This window comes from Venustampulla echinocandica (genome assembly GCF_003357145.1).
Source record: "Venustampulla echinocandica strain BP 5553 chromosome Unknown scaffold_0, whole genome shotgun sequence".
Classification (NCBI taxonomy): domain Eukaryota; kingdom Fungi; phylum Ascomycota; class Leotiomycetes; order Helotiales; family Pleuroascaceae; genus Venustampulla; species Venustampulla echinocandica.
This window is the reverse complement of record NW_022474205.1, coordinates 2,351,081-2,374,520: the sequence shown is the minus strand read 5'-3', so window position 1 is coordinate 2,374,520 and position 23,440 is coordinate 2,351,081. Positions and strand designations below refer to the sequence as shown.

The 23,440-nt window shown below is 48.7% G+C and overlaps 7 protein-coding genes across 7 annotated transcripts; 3 read left to right on the top strand and 4 right to left on the bottom strand.

Annotated features, from left to right (window-relative positions):
* Positions 1–964: 964 nt before the first annotated feature.
* Positions 965–3,225, top strand: BP5553_00731 (Uncharacterized protein; the record flags this gene model as incomplete). The annotated part of the gene is made up of 6 exons (XM_032009354.1): positions 965–1,301; positions 1,388–1,740; positions 1,797–1,877; positions 1,932–2,551; positions 2,609–2,785; positions 2,853–3,225. 6 exons carry the CDS (start codon positions 965–967, stop codon positions 3,223–3,225), a joined length of 1,941 nt encoding a protein of 646 aa, XP_031873408.1.
* Positions 3,226–3,496: 271 nt separating this feature from the next.
* Positions 3,497–5,454, bottom strand: BP5553_00730 (Carboxylic ester hydrolase; the record flags this gene model as incomplete). The annotated part of the gene is made up of 5 exons (XM_032009353.1): positions 3,497–4,134; positions 4,193–4,601; positions 4,698–4,842; positions 4,905–5,248; positions 5,308–5,454. The coding sequence occupies 5 exons, from the start codon at positions 5,452–5,454 to the stop codon at positions 3,497–3,499; spliced, it is 1,683 nt and encodes a 560-aa protein (XP_031873407.1).
* Positions 5,455–6,646: 1,192 nt separating this feature from the next.
* BP5553_00729 (Uncharacterized protein) lies at positions 6,647–8,431 on the top strand (the record flags this gene model as incomplete). Its single annotated transcript, XM_032009352.1, has 7 exons — positions 6,647–6,873; positions 6,927–7,098; positions 7,153–7,404; positions 7,458–7,887; positions 7,938–8,018; positions 8,071–8,107; positions 8,164–8,431. The coding sequence occupies 7 exons, from the start codon at positions 6,647–6,649 to the stop codon at positions 8,429–8,431; spliced, it is 1,467 nt and encodes a 488-aa protein (XP_031873406.1).
* A 1,931-nt stretch (positions 8,432–10,362) lies between these two features.
* BP5553_00728 (Uncharacterized protein) lies at positions 10,363–12,205 on the bottom strand (the record flags this gene model as incomplete). The annotated part of the gene is made up of 5 exons (XM_032009351.1): positions 10,363–10,758; positions 10,813–10,949; positions 11,009–11,157; positions 11,218–11,854; positions 11,905–12,205. 5 exons carry the CDS (start codon positions 12,203–12,205, stop codon positions 10,363–10,365), a joined length of 1,620 nt encoding a protein of 539 aa, XP_031873405.1.
* Positions 12,206–17,650: 5,445 nt separating this feature from the next.
* Positions 17,651–18,500, bottom strand: BP5553_00727 (Uncharacterized protein; the record flags this gene model as incomplete). The annotated part of the gene is made up of 2 exons (XM_032009350.1): positions 17,651–18,341; positions 18,412–18,500. 2 exons carry the CDS (start codon positions 18,498–18,500, stop codon positions 17,651–17,653), a joined length of 780 nt encoding a protein of 259 aa, XP_031873404.1.
* Positions 18,501–19,811: 1,311 nt separating this feature from the next.
* Positions 19,812–21,542, bottom strand: BP5553_00726 (uncharacterized protein; the record flags this gene model as incomplete). The annotated part of the gene is made up of 1 exon (XM_032009349.1): positions 19,812–21,542. One exon carries the CDS (start codon positions 21,540–21,542, stop codon positions 19,812–19,814), a length of 1,731 nt encoding a protein of 576 aa, XP_031873403.1.
* Positions 21,543–22,353: 811 nt separating this feature from the next.
* Positions 22,354–23,426, top strand: BP5553_00725 (Uncharacterized protein; the record flags this gene model as incomplete). Its single annotated transcript, XM_032009348.1, has 2 exons — positions 22,354–23,055; positions 23,103–23,426. 2 exons carry the CDS (start codon positions 22,354–22,356, stop codon positions 23,424–23,426), a joined length of 1,026 nt encoding a protein of 341 aa, XP_031873402.1.
* Between the last annotated feature and the right edge of the window lie 14 nt (positions 23,427–23,440).

Below are 23,440 nucleotides of genomic sequence, written 5' to 3'. Positions count from 1 at the left end.
GTAGTTCTTTTGCTTTCTTGGCTCTTGGGGTTAGTTGCCTACAGACAGAGCCAGACGGCGCAGTAGCAAGGATCCTTTACGCACTTACACTTTGTGCTTGTAATAGCGAGACTTGAGTAGATTAAGTGCGTGGCGTGGCGTGGCCCACGCGTGGCTGCAACTGGGGAGCAGGGACGGCCTACTCCGTAAATGCCACCGGGCTGTCCCCAGGGTAACCTGACAAGTATCCGCAGGCCTACTTACCCAGAGTCAGTACTGGTACTTGGGTTCCAGGGGTGTGGAATAATGGGGGAGCAAACTATATTTCCCACTACTCCTTACTCTGTACAGATGTGCATGTACAGTCCAATCCAATAAATACAGGTTTCTGCATCGTCTCCCAATACAGCACCTAGCCTTATGTGGGGTAGGTCGATATTGTAGTTATTACCGTGATTGTAGATATTGCCGTGGTTGTAGTTATTGCCGTTATCGCATAGCAGTTATTGCAGTTACTGTACGGCCTCCTAAGTCTGTCTTCAAGACCACTACGGACTAGGACTACGTACAGAGCATACAGGAGTAATTCGTACAGCGTATGTGACAGCTCCGGCAATAATAGACAAGTCAGGGAGTAGGGGTTTGTCCGTACTAGGACTACGTACAACAAAGTACAGCTACAAGGAGGCGTGGTGAGAGAACTAGACCTTTATTAAAACCTTAGTCCTTGGCGTTCTTTGCCGCCTCTCTCCGTTTCGCCTCCCCAGCTTTTGGGCTGGACGCTGACTCATCAACGATATCTCCGTGTCTTTTTTTTGACCCCGCAACATAATCCCGCGACGTCACGTACCGTCAGCCAACGTTATTTGTCTGTATATAAATGGGAGTATATTGTCCATACAATTAAGGTTTATCTTGTCATCAGCAGTGGCCGTGGCCGCACCAATATCAGTATCAGTGATCGCCGTACAGGCTAGCTTACACCATGGAATTCGGCCTGGGATTATTTGAAGAAGAAGTGATTGCAGCACTTGGGCAGGACCAGGAGGAGAGGCCGTCGAAACGGGCAAAGCATAATGATGCTGATAGTCCTGAGGTGGAGGCAGAGGTACAGTTGGAGTGTCTGTCCAGGATTGATGCTCCCCCGGCTTATGAGCAATGGCTTGACTATCCGGCTTATGAGCTTGATCATAAAGCTCCCCTTTTCGGTATTACGCGACAGGGCAGCCCAGGAATTGGCGACATCCTCGTTAGCGATGATGAGGAGAAAGTAGGATATGGTACTGATCCCCAATGCGGTTTGCCATCTTTTTTTCGTCCAAGTATGTGCCCTTTTCTAGCTATCAATCCTTTCTCAAAAGCGAGCCCAAAGAGGTTCGTTCACCTGCGTCAGTGCTGATTTCCCCAGGTTTAGGTATGACTACTGCGCTTTTAGAGTCCTATCCTAGGGGGAAAAGGAATAGGTCTCCCATCCTTCCACAATACGGAGACAGTTTCTCTATGGGACTTGGACTTGGTGGGCACGACAGACTAGACCTCGCACCAAACTTTTACTTCTACGCCATCAAATCAACCTTGCTACCAATTCGGAGGGTACAGCATGACCTTGTCATACTGTACTTCCAGTACATCCATCCCTTGTTTCCGCTGGTAGATGAATACTACTTCATGGAGACATATCGAAGATATCGAGGCCGGGAACAGTACATGGACCCGTCTGATTTTATGATATTTCAGGCGATAATGGCCGCGGGATTTGGAGTGAGTGCCATATATAGCTCCTCTACTGCATTGCACATCGCTAATACAGTTGCCAGCATATCAGCGAGGCGCAATTACAGCGGACCCCGTATAGGTCTGTCCATGAAGGGCAGGAAGCTCAATTCGATCAGGTAAAGGTATGCATAGCATCTACTGCTAATATTTATTACCCCAGCTAATCGGATTCAAAGGCGCGATACTGGTCAGCACCTCTGGCCGACCCTGTAGTGCTCACCCAGATATGTCTCATAATAAGTCTTTGGAGTCCCGGCCCTGCTGGCATGCAAAACAACAGCTACTGGCTCAATATGGCTTTCAAACATGCCACCAGTGGCCAACTGTGGAAATCTCAGCCAACTTCTGATGGTCGGCCATGCCGTCGACGACTTCTCTGGTGGTGCTGCTTGGTTCGGGATCGCGTTCTAGCACTTGGTATGCGGCGCCCGTATCGGCTACACAAAGCTCCTTTTGAGGAGGAAATGATATCACAGGTTGATTTTGGGATGGAAGCGACATCGCCATTATTCACAGCTCTTGAATCGAAACAAGCTTCCATGCTTGCGTTTATTTGGCTGTGCAAACTTAGCGAAATTATGGCGGCCATTGCGGTATTTCAGCGGCGGAATAAATTCTCACGGGAATGGGCTGGTGAAAGCGCTGGCACGAGTACGGAAGAGCTGCAAGATGTCAGAGCGTTTGATGAAGATTTAAGTCAATGGAAGGAGGGGTTTGAGGCCGAAGCCGTTGGCCTAATAGAACATGGCGACCAGGATGTTGCAGTGCCATTCAGTGTTTTGCGAATTGTTGGAAAGTGAGTTCAGCCCTCTGTCCAGAGTTTTGACCAGCAGAATACTGATGCACATATAAGTTCCCTTCTTGCGGTGTTATATTCACCTTATCTACACCTCTCCTCGAACGAGGATACATCTTTGGTAGGCAACAGCCTCGACCCTTTACAGCGAATGAAAGATGCCGCTCAGGGAGTCGAGTCGAGCGTCGTTGGTCTGATATCCACCAAGAAGAGCGACACCCTCCCAAATTGGCTGTGAGTTTCCGAATTAAGGACCCCTCGTACTTGGCACGAAATAGCTAATCTAATTTTCTATGTATAGAGTATCATGGGTAACCCTGCCCGCGGCCATATACCACGTAACACAGCACGTGCAGAACAACTCCTCGCCAGATCGAGTCCTTATGCCCACCCTCAATCGCTTTATGAGAAGAACCACAGGCGCCCAAGCCATGTTCCTGACTCTAACGAAGGCGACAAAGGAGTTCCTACAAAGGCTTAAGGAAACCCACAATAATAGCAGCCATGGAACAGCTGCGGCGAAATTTGGACGCCCACTGGCACCAGCACCGGATGTGAGTCAATCCGAGTCTAAGGATGCTGTGCGGTGCGATAGGGGAAATAGGATTAAGGAAGCGAGGATATTGGCTCATGTTACAAAGGCGTTGGATATAGCGTTGGAAAATAACTGTTAGGTCGGAGTTGGGAAGGCACACAAAACTTGGCCTCTTTATTGTATAAGACAATTCAACAGGTCTTGGGCACATTTTGCTCTCCATGTTGAAAGCACAGGTATCACTCTCAAAATTCAGCTGATATATTACTACGAGCGCCATCATGTCTCAGCCTAGATACTGTAGTCTCGATGCAATGTCCCAATTCTCCTCACTCCAACGCTCAACGCTCAACACAACAGGGAATATACCCTTCATAACCATCCAGAATCAAAATATACTTCCGCTTTTATCAATAAACCAGCCCCTTCTGCCACCAATCGCACCTCACATTCGCAGCATTATCTCTCATCTGCCCAATGGACGTAAGATTCAAATTCTGGCTGACACTGCCCTTGCCATAGGTTGGGAAAAATGGAACACCGGGGCCATTCGGATTCCCAGTCTTGGCAAAATTCGTAAAGTAGCCCTGCATAATGGTGGCGAGCGTGAGGTTCTGTATACTCTCGCTCGGACCATTGGCATACGTATAGGCGATATCCTGGCCGTGGAGCGAGGGCCAGACGCTGAAGATGTAATTGTATGTTTTGTTGGCGAAGGCGTGGGCGAGCCAGTTTGTATTGCAGGTGAAGAAACACTCGGTGACAAAGGCGTCGCTGCGAAAGGTGGGGGAATAATACCCATACGATCCGTCGTAGATGGGTGGGTACAGTTGGGTGGAGATGTATGTTACGGAGGAGTCGCTAATGGTGGGGAAGTAGATGCGGAGGTTCTTGGCAAAGCTGTCGTCGGTTTGTGCAAACGGGTCCATGAATGAGATGCCTTCCGCGATGTTGTGCCCTGCCATTATGTGGAGGCTCTTGTCGTATTTGCCTCCTAGCAGGAGTTGGCCGGGGAGTGCCGGGGCGAAATCGCCATCTAGTACAGGATCTATTGCTGGTCGGCAAAGTGACGTAATAATGCCTACATGGAAAAAGTAAATACTCACTGAAAGTAAATGTTCCGTAAGGGCTGGATTCCCCAATGATCTTGTAATTCACAAATTGGAGCTTTTCGGCGGAGAGGCGGCGGGCCTCTTGGAGGGTCTTCACATTCGCCTTGGTCAAGAAAGTCTTATAGACGGCCTCTTGACCCTTTGCGCTGGGCATTGGCTGGAAGCCAGGGCTTTGTACAATTGCTCCTTGGAATGGGACTTTGCCTTTCTTTCCACCGTACGCTGTGACCTGGTGCATGACGCTACCGCCACCGGCGGATTCGCCCATGACTGTAACGCGTTTGGGATCGCCGCCAAATTTCTTAATGTTCTTTTGGATCCAGCCGAGGGCAAAACGCTGGTCGAGGAGACCGGCATTCATAGTTCCGCCTTGTGACTTGAAGGTTGGCCCAGAGAGGAACCCCTATAGGCGTGGAAACGTTGGTATTTACGGAACAGAAGGGATTGATCACAGGGAGATACTGAACAGGAAAGCGAGGAGCATGAGATGAAAACCTACGTATACCCCTAGACGATAGTTCATGGCCACCCAGATCACGCCTGGGCTGCCGTTACTCTGGCTAGTTGCAATCAGTCCTGCTGCAGAAGGACTGAACGTGGTTTTTGATCCAAGGGTGTAGCCACCACCATGAATCCATACCATCCTGTTATTTATTAGTATAAACACGGTGCAACAAGAGGCTACTATGAAAAAGCACCATCATACACTGGGGCACCACAACATCGATTAGCATTATCATAGATAGCCTTTGGGACCATAATATCCAGGAACAGACAATCTTCTTGCTGGGCTGGAGGCTGGCGTGGAAGCGTGGTGATGTTAGGTACTTGATATCCTGCCGAAATGTTGAATGCATCGGTTCCTTGCGTGAGCCATGCGTTGGTGTAATTGGTCCACCATGGTACAGCTTGGATACATGATACATCTTTGGAACCATCATTGAACAATTTGGTTTTCAAGTTGGGGCTGGTTGGCGGAGCAAAACGCAGGTTTCCAAGCGGAGGTGCTGCATACCGAACATTGGAGAAATTATAGTATTGCCCAGATTCCTGTATAGTTGCATTTTAGCAAAGGGTAAAAATCCAACATAATAGATGAAGCTACTTACATTGAATGTAGGTTGGTGGAGTTCGTACCCTAAGTCCACCAGAGGCAGGCCTGGAGGTTTAGACGGTTTCTTTGCAGCAGGATCAGTACCGTATGAGCCAATAACACTGCATAGGACGAGCAGCGCTTTGAGGAGGCTTTTCGGCATGGTTTCAGGTGGTTCTAAAAGCCAAAGTACCGGAAATGATAGATTCAAACTTTAAAAAACGAGCTGAAGCTGTCCAGCCGGTTTGTTCTCTTGTCTCCGAGACCCCGCAAGAATGGAAACATGTACAAGGTAACATATATATAACCCCGCCATACCCAGACCCTTGGGAGCCTATCAATTGAAGCCATATTGCGGCGATCACATCAATTGCTTCAATCCCCATACCGAGCCGCCGAGGCTCCGCTTTGTGTACCAACTATCCTGCGAAGTGTCCAGTCCAGCTCCACGCGGTGAATTCCCCCGGTCTGTGCACCAGGGCGCCATATTGGTCAAAGGCGGGGTTTACTCCGTAGATAGGGGTTGGTCCTGGGGAAATGGGGTCATCTGGAGTCAGAGTTACACTGGCCATGGGGGCAATAACGGAGCATTGATCTTGGTCGACGGAGCAGGGTGGAGGTTATACAGAGGTACAGAACTCTCGCGAGAGGTCGAAGTAAACAAGAGGGCCACCGAGCCTCGGTGCGGCCCCTCTAATTGGGTGGGAGGCGGCCGAGGCTCGTCGGCGTTGTCGGCTCTTGCCCCCTGGTCGGGGCTGGTCAGCCATAGTCAGCCATGATCAGCCCCTAGCCTACTCTAGCGTACTCTAGCCACAGTGGTCTCCGACGCGGCAAGCCATGGCAGATCCACGACACGCCCGCTAGCAACACCCCCAAGAACCCCTAACACAGCATCCTAAGAGCATCCTCACAGCATCCTCACAGCATCCATGGTTCCCTACCAGCGCCCTAACAATATCCCCGTGGAGTGCTGTGCTGGGCGAGGAGGGCTGGGCGAGGATCTCTGCTCCAATCGGACTCGCCCACTGCCTAGACTCCTTGCTACCGGTATATCGCCCCTCTGCAAGAAATGCTACGAGTACGCAACGGAGTATTGCCATGTATCTGCCCCAGCTTGATATCAGTCCTTCGGGAAGGTGGGACAGGGACATACATAAAGGCCCCTGGGCCAACCCACATTCCCCAGGTTTTTCCCCAGGTTCTTATTATCCAGCTTCTCATCTCCTAGAGTGTTCCTCCAGCTCTGCCTCTTTGACTGCAAAGATCCTTTATATTATTCTTGTTGTCGTTTTCAGTGTTCAATTTTCCGGCTCCCTTCTATAGTCGATAGCGGATAGCTACCCTCCACCTTCATCATGTCGCGCCGCCCCTCGACGGACGTCGAAAAGGACACTCCTATTACGGAGAAGTTCGAGCACAACACCAAGGAGGACGTTCAAGATGGCCGCATTCTTGCCTTCACGCCCAAAGAGCAGAAGGCCATTTTCCGCCGTGTTGACATACGCTTGGTGATCACGCTGGGAGTTCTATACTGCATCAGTTTGATGGATAGAACGAATCTGGGTGCAGCTTCTGTTGCTGGGTATGCATGCCTCATGGCTACTCGAATCTCAAATCAATCTAACCAAGTCTTAGGATGCAAGTAGAGCTGGACATGAACGCCAAGAACAACGGCTACACCTTGGTCTCCCTTGTCTTCTTCCTCACCTACACTATATTCCAAGCACCAGCAACCGTCTTGATTCGCAAGCTTGGCCCTCGCAGCTTCCTTGCTGCCATCGTCGTTTTCTGGGGCGCAACCATGATAGTAAGTGATAAGTCCTCAGAGCCAATTATTGCCCTCAACTAATCATCGCCGCAGGGTTTTGGCTTCGTGCCCACCTGGGAAGTCATGCTTGCCCTTCGCCTCATTCTCGGTGCCCTTGAAGCTGGATTTTATCCCGGCTGTGTTTACCTCATGAGCACATGGTACCCTCGGTTTGAACTCCAGAAGCGTAACGCTGGATTCTACCTAATTGGAAGTGCTGCGGCTGGCTTTGGCGGTATTTTGGCCTATGGTCTTATGCAGATGGATGGGCTTGCCGGCTTGTCAGGATGGCGATGGATTTTCATAGTAAGTCCTTGAACTCGTAATGTTCCATTACCTAGCTAATCAGCTACTTTTAGATGGAAGGCCTCCTGACCTGCGTTCTCGGGATCGGGTCATACTTCATTATCGTTGACTTCCCAGAGGATTCCCCCAATTCATGGAGTTTCCTCAACCAAGACGAAGCTGATTTCATCGTCGCACGTATCGAGAAGGACCGTGCCGATACGGTTGTAGAGCCATTCTCCGTTTGGGGTTACCTCAAACATGCCGGTGATAGCAAGGTCTGGGCTATGGCCATGCTTTATCTGCTCACTACTACGAATTCCTACTCCATCGCGTACTTTTTGCCCATTATTCTCCAGAAGGGTATGGGCTTTTCTGTTGCGAAGGCACAATGTCTGGTAGCGCCACCATATGTTGCCGCTGCTATTGTGATGTATATTCAAGCCATATACTCCGATAAATGGCGCATGAGGGGCCCGGTCATTGCAGGTAACGCGTTGATGGGTATGTATGCAGCTGCTATTTGCCCTTGAATCCTTGCTCACACCCGCCAGGTATTGTCGGCCTTAGCCTCCTTGGCTACATGAAGGGACCTGCCGTCCGCTATTTCGGAGTTTTCCTCGCTACAATCGCATGTAAGTAATTCAAACAATATTTTGAGTAATAACCATGCTAACGTAGCTACAGGTAACGCCAATTGTCCCGCATTAGTCACATACCAAAGGTACTTCATCCCTCCATACCCAAACCTTGATAAAGACCATTTCTAACTCATCGCAGCAACAATGTCCGTGGTCAATGGAAACGAGCCCTCACCTCTGCGACCCTCATCGGCGGCGGTAGCATTGGTGGAATCGTCGGCACAACCGTCTTCCGAGCCAAGGATGCTCCCAACTACGGTCCTGGAATTCTTGCCGGTTTGATCGCAAATGCGTTGATTGTTATAATTGTCGCATTGTTAACCCTCAAGTTCTACAGAGCTAATAAGCGTGCTGCTGCTGGTGGAAAGATTATTGAGGGGCTTGAAGGTTTCAGATATACTTACTAGGTAATAATGGGAGCGACCATTGGATGGCTTATGATTTATGCCGACTTGGCTTAGTTGGGGCGCATTTGGGGGTACCTGGGGAAATTGTTGATCACCCAGTTAAAGACAAATGCTCGAAGCTGAGAGGTTGGGTGGTTTGGATACGATGTTTAATATGACCAATACAATACCCACAGAAGTCTCTTAACCCCCACCATATATATCTCCAGGCATCTTGACCGGCCTTTGAGTGTAGTGTCCGCGAGAACGGTCCTAGGACGTCGACGCCTCATCTCGCTTAAAATAAAGGGGCTACTCTCCGTACCTACTACATCTAGAGCACCCTTATTTTATCCTATAACGAGTAGCAAGCGGGGGAGGAGGTAGTATTACTAGGCGCTAACAGGCCAGAGCGTCACATTGCACCAACGTTAGTACGAGAGGAGCCAAGAAATTATAAATAGCATCAATACGATTCTAGTGATTGCGGGGAGATCAAGATAAGCTAGACAAACGGGCATGTACTAGTGCGGGTGCTAGATTTATCACCGGTTTTAACACTACTTCTTCTTTGCATGCCTAGGCACTTTTTCTTTGGTTACTCTAGATCGTCTTCCATTTAGCTCCCAAAGGCATTCCCATTCCTAGGTATACACAGATACATCCCTAGTCTGACACAATTCTAGATCGATACCACCTCAGCTTCTCTAGTGATAACGGGCTTTCACCCTCGGGGATTTACGTTATTGCTACATTAATTACCCAGGGTAATATCACTATAGCACTTAGCTTACTCATCTCTGATGGGAATTCAAAAAAACCGCAAGTGAGGTATGACTATTTTACTAACCCTTACTAATTGGGTTCTAAGGGAGAGGGAGGGCATCCCAAGTATATTTCTCACAATTCATGTTATGTCATGCCCAAAAAAAAAAGGGGGTTGCGACCAAACACCCCCCTAATATATATAATACTAAATAAGCAAATATCCCTTAACGAAGTACAAGGGCGTGACACTTGGTCAAGTGGCTCGGGTCAAATTGTACTTTCGTTATCGCCAGGGACGACAGGGGGGAAAATGGGAACAACAACAAAGCGACAACCAAACAAAGCGATAAGAGATGTAGGCATTCGACACCGGGCTGAACTCTTTTGCCAATTTGAGGGGTAATTCCTTTTTTCAAAAAAGGGAAATACGCGGTGTAGGATTAAATTAGATTTATTTGGGGCTAACTTCTTTTTTTGTTTTTGGTGGCGAAGTTGAGTAAGCGAGGATGGGTGGGAATGGGCAGATTGGTCGTCACCGCCTGGAAGGTGAAGGCATGAAGTGAGCTAGATGGCACGTATCGATCTATACCTACGTGCCCAAGTAGATACATTTCACACGCCCAAAATGCCATACTACCACCGAGATAATCACCTTATAGAACAACCAATCAGCCTCTTCGAAGGTAATAAGATAGCGATCCATCCATTCGTCAACAGAGTGGTAAACCAGGAGGTTTTCACCTCGTTATAAATACTACCCATGGTATGAATTTGTGCCGACCAAACCTTTTGTTATAAAAAAGAACCATCTATGTTTAACAATTGATGGTTATACCTTTCATAATAAAAAATGAAAATTATACTCGGAGTCAAAACAACTGTATTTCTCATTATGTCGTTTGTCATCACTATCTTTTATATAAAAAGAAATCCCTAATCACCCGTCTAACAGCTACCTTCCATACCCAGCTGTGCCAAACTACTAAAAAATACAAGGAAAACCGGGGTGGTGCAGGGTTGCTATAAACCAAGATGTATAGCTCCCGAAGAAGAGGATATAGATGCTATCTAGAAAAGAGGCAAAACGTCTGCGTTCTGGCTGTATGGATGGATTTTGGCAATTAAATACAGCAAGGAGCGCAGTTGCTGCAACTTGGAAAGTGTCTAGGCATAGAAATACGCGGTTACAACACCAAGCCTAAAATACCAACAAAGCCGCCTGCGATGACGCCGAAGACTACCAGGAGGCCGCCGGTAGCGGCCTGAGGGGCACCGGCTGTGAAGACCACCGGCGTCGATGTAGGTTTCACGCCGCCAGTTGCAGTGACTAGGGAGCAAGTGCTGCATCCATAGGTATTGACTCCACCAGCAGGGACAGTGGTGGCGGGCTTCTCAGCGGCTGGGACGGTTGAGGCCTCATGAGCCGGGTGTGAGGCATAGCTGGTGTAGGGAACCACGACTTGGGAGCTGAGCGCGATGGTGGTTGCCCATGGACAAGTTGCTGTTAGTGTTGTGCCTGAGCAGGTTGCGCAGGGGTAGATGGTTGCAGGAATGGCGGATGCGCAGCCGTTGCAGTATGTCTATGGTTATGTGATTAGAGTGGTGATACTTAGGGAAAAGTAGTGAAGACTTACTGAGGTAGCGGTGATGAAGCCAACGGATTTGATACCTTGGCTCTTGATTGCGCAGGCATAGCATGGCATAGTGGCGATTTGAGTGTTATAGATAGGCTTCTGGTAGGTGGAGCATGCGGCTGTGATAGTGGATGTGACTACATGGGTTGTTAGATGGATGCGTTCTTAGACCCTTGAGGCCCAATTGTAAACATACCAGTGGTGCCTGGAGCAATTGTGCTGCACAACTCAGTGACGGTGATGGAAACGATGATCTCAACACCAATGCAAATCACGGTTGGGCCTGAAGGCGGGCTCGTGATGATTGGGTATGGTGGTGTGGTTGTGGTTGTGGAATGAATGATTCTACGCTCCAGCGATCAGTAACTCCCTACTTCGGAAATTGAGGTTTTCTATACTACTTACGAGGTGTTTGTATATCCAGAAGGCTTGATAATGCCAGTACCAGGCCCAGTAGGAATGGTGCCGTTCACTGGAGCGCAAGTTCCGTCTCCGTTGGCCTTTCCACTCTCACACTTGCAGGACTTGGAGCATCCATCACCATCGACGGTATTCCCATCATCACACTCCTCGAAGAGGGTAGGATCCCAATGACCGTCACCACATCCAGCCGGGGTGGCACCCCGAGTGATAATGTATGGGAGACCGGAATGGCCGTCTCCATATGTTTGGGTGCCAGGGGCAACAACTCCGTCAGCAATAGCGATGGCTTGGAAGCCGTTGATGCCAGTGTTTGGGTAGATCGAGAAAGCCTCGTGGACACTGCACCCCCAGTCTGACAGATAAGCGTCGGTCAGAGTGTCGATAGCAGGCGAAGAGGCAACGATGTGGACTTTATCGTAGCATGAAAGTTGGCCACGAACTTCGAAGGTACCGAAGTATGAAAGGGCATCAACATTGGCAACCGCAGTGGTATCGTAATATTGGGAGAGAGAGAGGTACAAGCCAGTCGTTTGAACGCCCTGGGGAGTCTTTCCACTAGCGGCAAACTTAATACTGTTGTCAATGAGAACAGTCTTGCCATGGTTGGATTGATCGGCACCTTGGGGAAGTTAGCAAGAGATCATTGACCAATAAAGCGGGTTGCAGTACCATGGACAATAATGTTACCCGTGACAGCTGGTCCCCAGGTAGTCTTGGTGTCAGTGAGGAACTGAAGCATAGTCACATCCGAAGAGCCAAACTGGTCACCGATGATGATGGCCTTGAAGGAGGCAAAATCAGTCGTCGTCATGCCCTTCCATTGCGACTCGGTCACAACCTTTACGGTGAAACCGAGGGATAACGCCTGGGCCTGTTCGGATCCCAGCAATGTGTTGATGAAAAGGAGGTCTTCGGCAAGTGCTGATGAGGCCAACGCCGTGAGCGCGGCCAGAGAAGTGAACCACTTCATGGCGAGTTCAAACGATCGAAACAAAAAGAATGTAATAAACGAGGGTAAAGACGTGAAGTCAAAGCAACTAGAGCCAGTAAAGAGTGTTTGAAGCGAGAGTGGTTAAGGAACGTGCTGGTGATGAACTACCATCTTCCACCTTGAGAAGGAACGTGAAGCTATATACAAATCACCAAGTAGAGTTAATCTCCACCAGCGAAGCCGCATCTGCAAAAGCGCCGTTGCTCGCCGAATAGGGAATCAGTATATTTCCTAGCTAAGAGCATCATAGGGCCAGACAGCAGCCAACGGCAGACCGACGAAGGGCAGAGAAGCAGGGCTGATTATCGTGGCTGGAGCCTTGCCAATAAGCCCATTTTGAGCCACCAGGGGATATTTCAAGAGCCAACCGGCTCCGAGATAGAAACGCGACGGGGTTGAATCCACAGCTGTAGCTGAACTGCAAGGCACGGGGATGCGGAGCGTGGCATGCCAGCAGTGCTGACTATTATGTCTACGGTAGTATAACTCGCACCTCCTTAAAGTCCCAACAGTCTGGAGAATGGAGGACAGGAAGTTGGAATACCCTCGCCTTGCTCGGATAAGGGAATCATGACGAACATGCGGCCACTTGACCACAGCGGAATTGCCGTTGCTTTCCACAGCACTCACTCGCTCGAGGTAAGCTGCGAGGTCCCAAAGCGCAAAATCCCCCCGCATTACTTGCACTGCCTTGCGCTTTGGTCGGTGCCGTCACTAGGTGGCCATTGCGGGCCTAGAATACAGTATCAGATGGGAATGTTCCGTGATGTCTTGGGAAAGAAAAAGAACCCTGTTCTGCAAGTGTTCGGGAGAGGGGCTGTGCTTGAGATCTATCGATTCGCGTCCTCGTCGCTCCCTAAGGTAAGGTATCGACGCAGGTACCTACATGTACTCCCCTGACTCGACTACGAAGTACCAGCGACAGCTCTCTTTGTTTCGCCATCACAACGCCCAAAGCAAACGGCGAACCATTCAAGCGGAGAAGCGCTCGCGGCGCATCGGAAGGATGGGCTCTGCTCCCTACGCCTATAGCCCTGGCTGCAATGGTCTAGATAAGAACCTCTGGCGGGGATGCGCTGTGATGTGAAGTCGGGTCGGGAGAAAAATCCTCCTGCTTTTCGGAGGCTGATGTGAGGCTGAAAGGCGGATATCACCACCTTCGTCTGACGCGCGCTGCTAGACTGCTCCTGATTTGCCAGCGTCCAGTGACCAGGCACAGGTTGGTTACAATGCTTGTTTGGCTCGATGCGCTTGGTTATGCAAGTAGAAGGGTGAGCCCCGAAGGAGAGCAGCAGCCCAAACTTCAAATTTTAATCCCGCGGTCGCCTCGAGAGAATGTCTCGAACCCCCTTTTGTGACTGGGTGGTTTGGCGGAGGCTGGATGTCCTGTCCCTCTGCCCGTTCCATACGGCATAAGATGGGTTATATTGGAAAGATTAGTTTCGGGAATTCACGGTTTTGAGAAGTGCAAATTGCAAACTCCCAAAATAAACCCTCTCCGCCCCAGTAAGCGCGGGGCATCTTTGGGAAGAAAACCCCTGTTATTCAGGGGCAAGCATTCTTGGAAGCAACTCCCCTTGTTCCTACATGGTTTTGGTCCTGTTCATAGGGCTGAAAAGCCGATGTCCCACAGTGGGTAGAACTTGAGATTAAACCAGCAAATCCTTTGCATCTACAATTGCTCCAAAAAAGCATGCTCTACATTTCAAAAACTCTCTACTTATGAAACTTTGCACTGGCCAGGTTCCTCTGCTACCATCCGCAGAGGAGGTTATGCCAGGCTATTATTTTCTACGTTTACAGCAGGGAAATGTCCTGTCTGCAGTTATGATCGGGATGTGAAATACAACCACGACGGTCGTCCATGTCCACTTACGCGTCGGAGCAGATCTATAGCATATCCATCCATCAGGGCACCATACAACCAGCACCGCCCTGTTCCTTCATCCACACGCCCGTCCTTCACGGAGGTTTTCCTAAACTGCGCATCAGTCCGAATATGAACCTGCCGGACGGGTTGCGGACGCCATTTTCAAATCTACCGATTCTTATCAGACAACTCCGCAGAAATGCAGTTCCGCGTTGCTCATCCATTCAATTTGGGGTCCACCCATCAGGGCTTCTTTTCAATAGATCTATCAGACACGGCTTCCATCACACTACATCCCACTCGCTGAGACCATCCCCTCTATCCTTGGGTATGCTGGAGGTTCTTTTGATAAATAGGACGCACACCAGATTTAGGTTCCTCGACCGATGGAGAGGACATTCATCCGTCCTGTAAACTTGGTGCTCAGATGTGGGCGATTACTCTCAGGCACAAAAGGTATTGATGATCCGGACAAGCGATGAATCCCATTTAAGTGCACTAATAACTTCCAAACAAATCATGGCATAGACCCTTCCAATCAGAAGAGACGACTGCATTCTGGAAGGTATCGAAGTTGTCCGCGTTTCCTTTAGGACAGCGGTTAAATTCATTGTGAACATGCAACAAAAGGAAGAACCTGGCTGCATCACCGAGTAGAAAGTGGAGCCACATCATAGACAGATCTCTTTGTCCACCAAATTGGCGGTTTGACTACGCCGAATTTTCTCTCAGCGGTGACGTATGGGCAGACAACTTGTTGCAAAAACCTGATGAACTTGGATTTGAGAATTTCTTTTCTGCCAGTGGTGTCTTCGCAGAGCTATGGCCACTAGGAGAGGTAATTACCCCACGCAGCGTACGCCAGATCCCTTCTACGTGAGATGGAAGTAGCGCGACAACCACAATCGTTGCCAATGTGTTTGGAAAGACTTTTGAGATGCCATTCGTGGGATTTGCTCCTCGGTGCTCGTCCCTTTCAATATTAACTGACTACTGATATAGAAGCACGTTCTGCCCCTTGAGCCTCTCACAGTCTCAGTCATCACTAAGCTCCAGTCTGCCCTTCCTAGATGTACTGCAGTCATATTACTAGTTCCTTCTCAACCTCGTTCCATAGGTCACTTCTCAGGTTCCCCTGAAGCCAATATCCCGCCACCTTCCTCCCTTCCCATAATGTCCTGCTGGCCGCCTTTTAGAGCCCGTTCGATTCGCCAGCCAGATTTACAAAACTCGGCTTCGCCTACATATTGGAATCCTGCCCTACTTGCTTCTCTCCTCCCACCACCACCCCAAAATCCAGCTTAAATAATCCCGCGTTACTCCAGTTGGAGAAAATCATCAGCCTAGTCCCTCCGTTCCCAAATGCAGGTGGTTAGTTGGCTAGTCTACTCCGCAGCCGTACGTGTTTTAGAAGGCGTTTTGTGCGCAGTCTGAAATAAACCCATCATCGCGGCCAATTTCCAGCTCCTGATAATGCTGTTAACTTTCACATCAAATAGATGTGTTTCCAACTTCTGGTGAAGCTTGTCATGGTGCTATATATATATATATTTAAAGGCCTGTGTATCGCCCCTTACTATCAAATCCAGAAAACCCCCTCCCCTTTAGGGTATGGTATAGCACTTTACAAGACGGTGACTTGCCCTGCCAAGCAAACGTTTATAAAGGTACCCAAAGGGCTTCAACCTTCACCATGTCCTGGCCCAGGAAAACTCAGTCTATAACCATGCTAAGCTCGGGCATTGCTCGGGCGTGTGCACTCTCGGATCAGGTAAAACCGTCGTTGTTCACATCTCGAGACTAAAATGGGACCAGCGAAAGAAAAAGTCGAGTACTATAGTGGCAGTTTCAGAGTGAAATTTTTGGCTTGATGGACTTCGTAGACATGTACCTAAATAAGAATAACTGTGCACAAATGATAATTGATCTAGTAGCGTGGTTTTGAAACCGGGCCTTTGCGAACTCGTTTATAGTTTAAAATTGGAAGTTTTTATTTCGAAATCATGTGATACTAGGCAACTTGTCCGAGTGGTTAAGGAGCTAGATTTAGGTACTATCTTAGATACACTTAAACCTCTAGTCCGAAAGGGCGTGGGTTCGAATCCCACAGTTGTCAATCTTCTTTTGCATATATTTTTTATTCTTTTGCTCAACAAAGCATTGTGAGGGAGAGAGAAAAATCTAATAAACCCTTTATAATTGGTACAATTTATGGCAGCTAAGGGACTGACTGCCATAGCTGTAATAGACTCGGCTAATATTCTTTTTGCCCTTCTGCCAGCTGGTCGTGGATCCATTGGGCAGAAGTGCAAAATAAAACCCAAAAAAATTTGACAACTGTGGGACTCGAACCCACGCTCTTTCGAACTAGCGTACAAGACAAAGGATCATCTCCAAACCTGAAGCTAGCGCCATAACCGCTCGGCCAAGTTGCCTACTCATTGATTACAAAATTTGCTTATTTGAATATAATAAAATGACACCAGCTGACCCGAAAAATACCCGTACTCTCGCACGTTAGCCAGTGCTACAACCTTAATAGCACTAGGGCTCAATCTCGTTGCTAATTATCGAATATCCAGTATATTATAGAGCAACGTATTCTAAGCTCAGATATTAAGTTTCTATAATTCCGGGGTTTTTATTTTGAACTTTTAACCACTCGCAAATTAACTGGTCATCGTGATATTTTTTTGTCCACCAGTCAGTTTCTCGCTAAATTCTCCGCTTTTGGTTGGCGATCGCATCACCACCTCATACGAGAGCTCGCCTGTACTCAGTTCTTGAACCTCAAATCCAACCACAAACAGGAGCAATTGACGGCGAACGCCCACTCATACATAATGGCGGGCCACCACAATCATCGTATGCACCTAAGAATCCCAAGCCTCCCAATTGAATGGATGTATGCTAACATGCGTCTTCAGCGATCGCGCTCGACCCGGCGTTGACCAAATGGAACAGTACATTCCCCTTCCCACCGATTCCCTATTACATTTCAGCTGTCCTAATGGCTGGCATATAGATGCGTTCGTCAACCGACACAAATACTTTCGATGGACTGGCCGAACGGCACGAATCTCGTTTGCCTACGTGGTTGTGTTTCCGGCCTTGCTTGGATGTTTGGGGTATATGACAGATGTGAGAGCGGCTACGATGGTCATAATATGGAAATATGCTAATCCTTCGACAGGCCAAGTGGGATTTTAGGGGGAAGCGGAGGGGTGATACTATTGTAGAATACTAGGATGGAACGAGGCCGCATATCAGCTACATAGCTCGCAAATCCGACCACGATACCTGGAACCCGTTTGAATAGAATTGGAAGTTTTGCCTAGAATTAGGATGGATGGCCGTGGGCAGGTACAGGAACTTTTCATACTTGGGGAATATCAATTCATCACAGCAATATGGCAGTTTTGTGGATATGTCGTGAGCAATGGTCGTACGGTAATTCATACAGTGACGAGTGTATAACTGCCTTCCCCACAGGCATGCAGCGCTTGGTGTCGATTCCTTGGGCTCTAGTATAAGCTCCCCCTTTGACGCAATTCTTAATATCTACCCCTGCCTCCACCAAAGCCTCCTCCATATCCCCCGCCATATCCTCGTCCCCGGCCCCCCGACGGCCCTTCAGGAACCCTCTCCCCTCTTCTCCATTCACCAGAAGGAACCATTGCTTGCCCAAAGCCCCCACCTCCCCTTGGCCCGCCTCTCCCTCTAAAACCGAAACCATTTTCCCTGGGTCCTCCAAATCCACCCCGTCCACCGAAGTCGCCCATCCCTCGTCCTCCTCCAAACCCGCCCCTTGAAGCACCAACCGGCGACGGAGCCACAGTCCCATTCGGCGACGGTGGAAGAATGGCACAACAAACGTAGTCTCCAATCACAAATCTTGCATCTTGCAGCGTCCTTTCAGGCTCGCCTTCTAAGGCGCCTGCCATCTGCCCACCTGCAACGATCTCAGCCTCCTCGTCATCTGGCAGGATTCCAGGTGCCCCATCCCCAATTACTATACTGCCCAAATCTCTTGGCATAAACCGCCCGGGCCCACTGCCTGGACCTGGGTTGCGCGTATCTGGGAATATGAGGCGAAATGCTAGACGCGTACCGATCGCAGGTTCTGGTAATAGGGTAGGTAATGCGCTAGTTAGGAGGTGGGAGAGTTCGCGCAGAGTACATGTTTGCCAGGTGTATATTTGTAAGTGCGGAGGGAGTTCGGAGAGGGGACTGAATTCATCAAGTCTGACGGCAAGTTAGCTTTTATGTACTTCGTAGGTAGCTATATGATAGACGAGGCTGAACATGGATTTACCTGTGGAATCCGCCATTTCTGTAGAAAAGCTTTAGATGAAAGGGTGTTGTGGTTTGGCGGTCAACTTTTGCTACCCCAGAAGCCTCCATGGCGATTTGATTTATGTTATTTGGGTATCTTGAGCTTGAAAAGTTGCTACATGCTTGGAATGGTGGGGCAGCTTTGTTGCGGATTGAAGACGAGCTTTGTTACTCGAGTACGGTACTTGAGTACACGCGCAGCTGTCCTGGCCGCCTTGCCATTTGGCCTGAGGCTTCAAGACTGCCCCCTTTCCCAACACACCTGGACGATGGCTAGGTCTTTTAACTTTGAAATCCTGGTCTACTGCGCAAAATAAACTAAGTTATTCGTACATTAATTGATTGGGATATAAACATAATGCATAAGTACTGTAAAAATAGCGATCGTTTCCAATTGCCAGGTCTACTCGCAACTACTAACTGTACTATAAAGTTAATTACGCCCTACGAGTCGGGACTTTTAAATCATCCTTGTAGGTCCCTATTAGTAGGGGTAAAAATTAAGGCCTAGTTGTCGTGTATAGTCCGTATTAAGTCTCCAAGAATTAAACCCCCAAGAACCACCAACTTGTAGAGACCATATAAGGCTAGTCACACGTGTGTTTCCCTTCCTCTGTTATACCTGCCCTATATAAATCAAACACGCGATTTAGGGTTCAGGAAGACGAAGGCGGCCACTTGGCCAAGTGGTTCAGGTCAATCCACTAGCCCGAGAGGATCGGTAGGGAGGAAAATGACAAAATACGAAACTGACAAAATTGGCATGATATGTAGGTATAAGAAATCCGGCCGAACTCTTTTGCTTCTAGAATATGTGACAATATTATATCTCCTCCTCCAGACTTCGAATTGATGTTGAGTTCCTTCTCACGCTTATTGTGGTTTCTTGCGAGTTGGGAGAGAGATTGCGGGTTCGGATCCGATGAGCTTCTGCCGCTGTGAAGTATAAGGGGCTTGCTTCCCTTTGCCATAGACATGAAATATAGCGGTCGTATTGCCAAATTCCTAGCCTGCGTACCTGGTCACCCTTTGCAATTCCCACAACAGGCTGAACAGGCTTTTCTCTAGAATACTCTCTCTAATCGCAGCTTAAGGTTTAACCCCATCAACTCCAAACTTAATAGCAAATTTGTGCCCTCGGATCGCCACAACTGTAGAGTTACGGTAATTACCAAGCTTAGGCGCTGAGTCCATCCTTTGCAGAGTAATGTGGCTTGGTTTCGAGAATTGGTTGCCGTGTCTAACCAATACCTACTACTGATAAAATGAGATTCTACCAATCCCCGACATGCAACTGGTTGCGGAACATATATTATTCCATCGTTTCAAGTCCTAGGGCGGCTAGTTGTCCAACCGCAGTATTGGGAAAAGAATCATCATCTAGGGCCGAGGGCCTTGCTCTCTAGACGCCAACTTTTGTCCCCATAGAATAGTTGCTATACCCAACAAAAATAATTTCACGTTCCAGAATGGATCTATATAGCCCATCAAGATATCGATCGTCAAACGGCCGTCCGCAATAATGCTAGGGTAAGCTCCCTTCTCAACCAAAAAAGAAAAGAACTCAATTCTCTTGCATATATAATCGCAGGAATGGATGTACCAGCCATACCGGTGCTGGAACTTCTCCAGGCTGTGTGACAAACACAATTCATATAGTGCCGTGCGGCCGTGACAACCCAAGTGATCATTGATATTTGCCCCCGCTTTCAAGAGGCAGTTTATCGTTGAGCGTTCCACGTCTCCAAAGTCTCCCAGGTTAGTCGCTTTTTTTAAGATAATATGCCGTAAGAGGGCGTCATTCGTTTCCGAGTTGACGTCGCAGATATCCCGATTCTTGAGTATTAAGTCCACAAATTGCTGCCACCCAGTTATGATGTCTAGTCTGCCGGGGTATATCCAGCATCTATATTTAGTTAGGATGCGCTTGGCGGAATACATGGCACCAGTCATGACAAGAAACTTGACAGCCGTAAAGAACTCGGGGTTAGGTAACTGCTCCAGTCCCCACTTGTCCAGAAGCCGTTCGACAGACGATGGCCGCTCATCGGGACGAATTAGAGCGTCTATATGATCCTCTTCGGTTTCGAGCTCTGCCTCTTCCTCAAACAGGTACGCGAGCCCATCCACAGGACGGAGCCCCGTATCAGATTTCCAGGAATCGATTGAATCAAGGTAATGGAGCAACGGAGTAGTGTAATAGTGTAAGTAGAGACGGTCGTTCCACGGCTTGGCATAATAGCGGCGGTTGATATCGGCTCCGCTGTCAAGGCACCTCTGCATCATCGTGACGCCTTGCTTTGCCATTACCTGCGCTGCCGCAAACACCGGGATGTGTAGAGGGATGCTGAAGGGGTACTCGTGCCTCAGGCCTTTGTTGAAGGTATAATACTCCTCTGTGCCGTGGATGTTGGCGCCCCTCTCGATAAGTAAATCGAATAATGACGTCGAATTCTCCATGATCGCGGCAGAAAGGGGCGACGCTAGCGTGTGCTCTCCAATGGGCTCAAGACGGTCCAGCTGAGCACCTTCATCGAGCAGGATCCGGACGGTGTCTAGCGACCCTCCGGACCGTATAATCGATACAACTGATAGATACATGCCCGGACGGTCTATGACCTGGGGCCCGAATCCCGCGTTGAGAAAATGGCGGAGGAGAGTCTCACGTCCGCGTGAGCAGAGAAGTTGCATAAGCTTGCGTTGCATGCTTTCCTCATTTCCGATTCCTGCACCAAGCTCTAAGAGTAGCGCAAACGCGTCAACATGGTGTTTTCTGGCCGCCAATTGAAGTGTCAATCCTTTGACATTGTCGGTCGCTTCCATTCTCGTATTGCCACTAGAATCCAAGGAATAGTTTGGTCGCCCTGGCTGCTTGATCGTGCTGACACAGGCGCCATATGAAATAGCCAGGCGGATAGTCTGTAGGTTACCGGTCTTGCATGCCCAGCGCATAGCCTCGCTGTGGGCAGCCTCGGACCTATATAGAAACGGCTCGATGTTGTAATGGAGATACTTGCTACATCTCAAGAGGCGAGCCAGTTCTGCATAGCTCAGTTGCCCAAGTATATTGTGAAACAGCTCAGGAACTAATGATTCCATCATTGATGCCATAGTGACGAGCAGTAACTCAACGACTGGCAGACAGTTGTAACAGTAAGTTCGAAGAAGTGTCGCTAGCAAAGATTGAGCAGACTAATGACTATGTAAAAGGGGAACGTAGGTGGATACGGCAAGGCTTTTATTGAGGAAGTATTGTATGGAGTATGACTCTAGAATTCTCCATCATCGAGGCTATATAACGTGTTGATTAATGAGTCAGTACCTTTCCCTCCGGAAGACCTAGACGTGCAAAGAAGGCAGCTCTAAAATATCTTGCTTGGAGGTCCAGGATTTGACAGCCTCGGGATTGAGCATGCTGTTCATAGTAAAACTAGTTGGTGGAGGATGTTGATCGAGGACGCTGACGATGGGGGACTTGTAACGAGGAGGATAAACGCACTGACCACTTTAGGTTGACAGGAGCTGTGGAAGTCACATGATCAACCCCTTTCGGGTCCACTTCGGCGGAAGCATCTTGGTCGATCCTCGCCAAGATTTCTTTTGGCTTCATACCTTACCTTCTCGAATCCAGTTCTAACGACTTCACAGCAACGCGCCAAATATCAGCAGGAAATAATCATACACTGGGCGCGAGATAAATAAGGTGGTATTTGAAGACGTATCGTATCTTATTTCCCATACCGAAATAGCTCCTCCTCGAGCTGCCATATCTCTCACGTCATCCATACTTCTCAACGGACGCTCTACCCGCCAGTGGCCCGAGAGTCAATTCAAATCCGAGTCTGCGCAGGGCAACAGGTCTACCTACATAAGTAGGCTCCCATAAATTTACCTCCTACGCCCCTAGACAAAATCTGCCGCCATGGATTTCGCGTCCCTTATGTCCAAAGAGATCTCAAATGCTCGCTCCACCTCCTCTACAGAGCCCTCTAAAAAGTACATGAAACGAGCCGATATTGAAGCCGAGCGACGCGCACAATACCTCGCAGAACAGCAGAAGAACGTAGACGAAAATGAATCGAGGTTAATGCAAAAGCGAAAACGAGAAGAGGATGAACTAGAAGCAAACCGTGCAAGGGATGAGAAGCGGACCAGGCTTGCTGAAGAGTCGAGGCGACGCCGGGAGGAGGAAGAGGCGGAGGAACAGAAAGCTAGAAGAAAGAGGCTGGGCTTGCCAGAGCTGGTTAAGGAAACTAGTGAAGAGCCTGAGGTGGATGATATCAAGGATGAGGAATTGTCGGAGAAATTAAGGGCGATGGGCCAGCCCGTCAAGTTATTCGGAGAGAGCCATAAGCAAAAACTGAGAAGGTTTAGGAAGCTAGGTGTCGTCATGACTCAAGGTCCTATTCCTACCTCATTGGAGTTGGTCGAAGAGAAGGATATGAAGGTTGATGTGGTTCCGAAAGATACTGAGGGTAGGACGTTCCTGTTTAGACAGTTGGCTTCGTACTTTACAATGGTCTTGAAGGAATGGGAAGCGGCTCTAGACAAGGAAAAGCAAGATACGTTTGCTAGCAAAGCGGCATACAATGCTATGGTTCAGAGCAAGGAGAACATGAAACCAGTAAGTCATCCCTTGCTCCACAGTTGGGCTGAGTTAATCTTCAGTAGCTCTTCCGGAAGTTCGAGAAGGGCGACGTCGACGAGGGCATCCTAGAACCCATTGTAGAGATCGTCAAAGCAGCCCAGGAACGGCGCTACGTGGATGCAAATGATGGATATTTGAGACTGAGTATCGGCAAAGCTGCTTGGCCTATTGGTGTTACTATGGTTGGTATCCACGAGCGTAGTGCTCGAGAGAAGCTGCATGAGAGTGACAAAGGACATGTTATGGGAGATGAGATTACTCGGAAATTTTTGCAGAGCATTAAGAGGTGTCTAAGTTTTGCACAAGTTAGATGGCCGCCAGAAGATATCAGACAGTTGATGGGTTGATGCCAAAATAAATA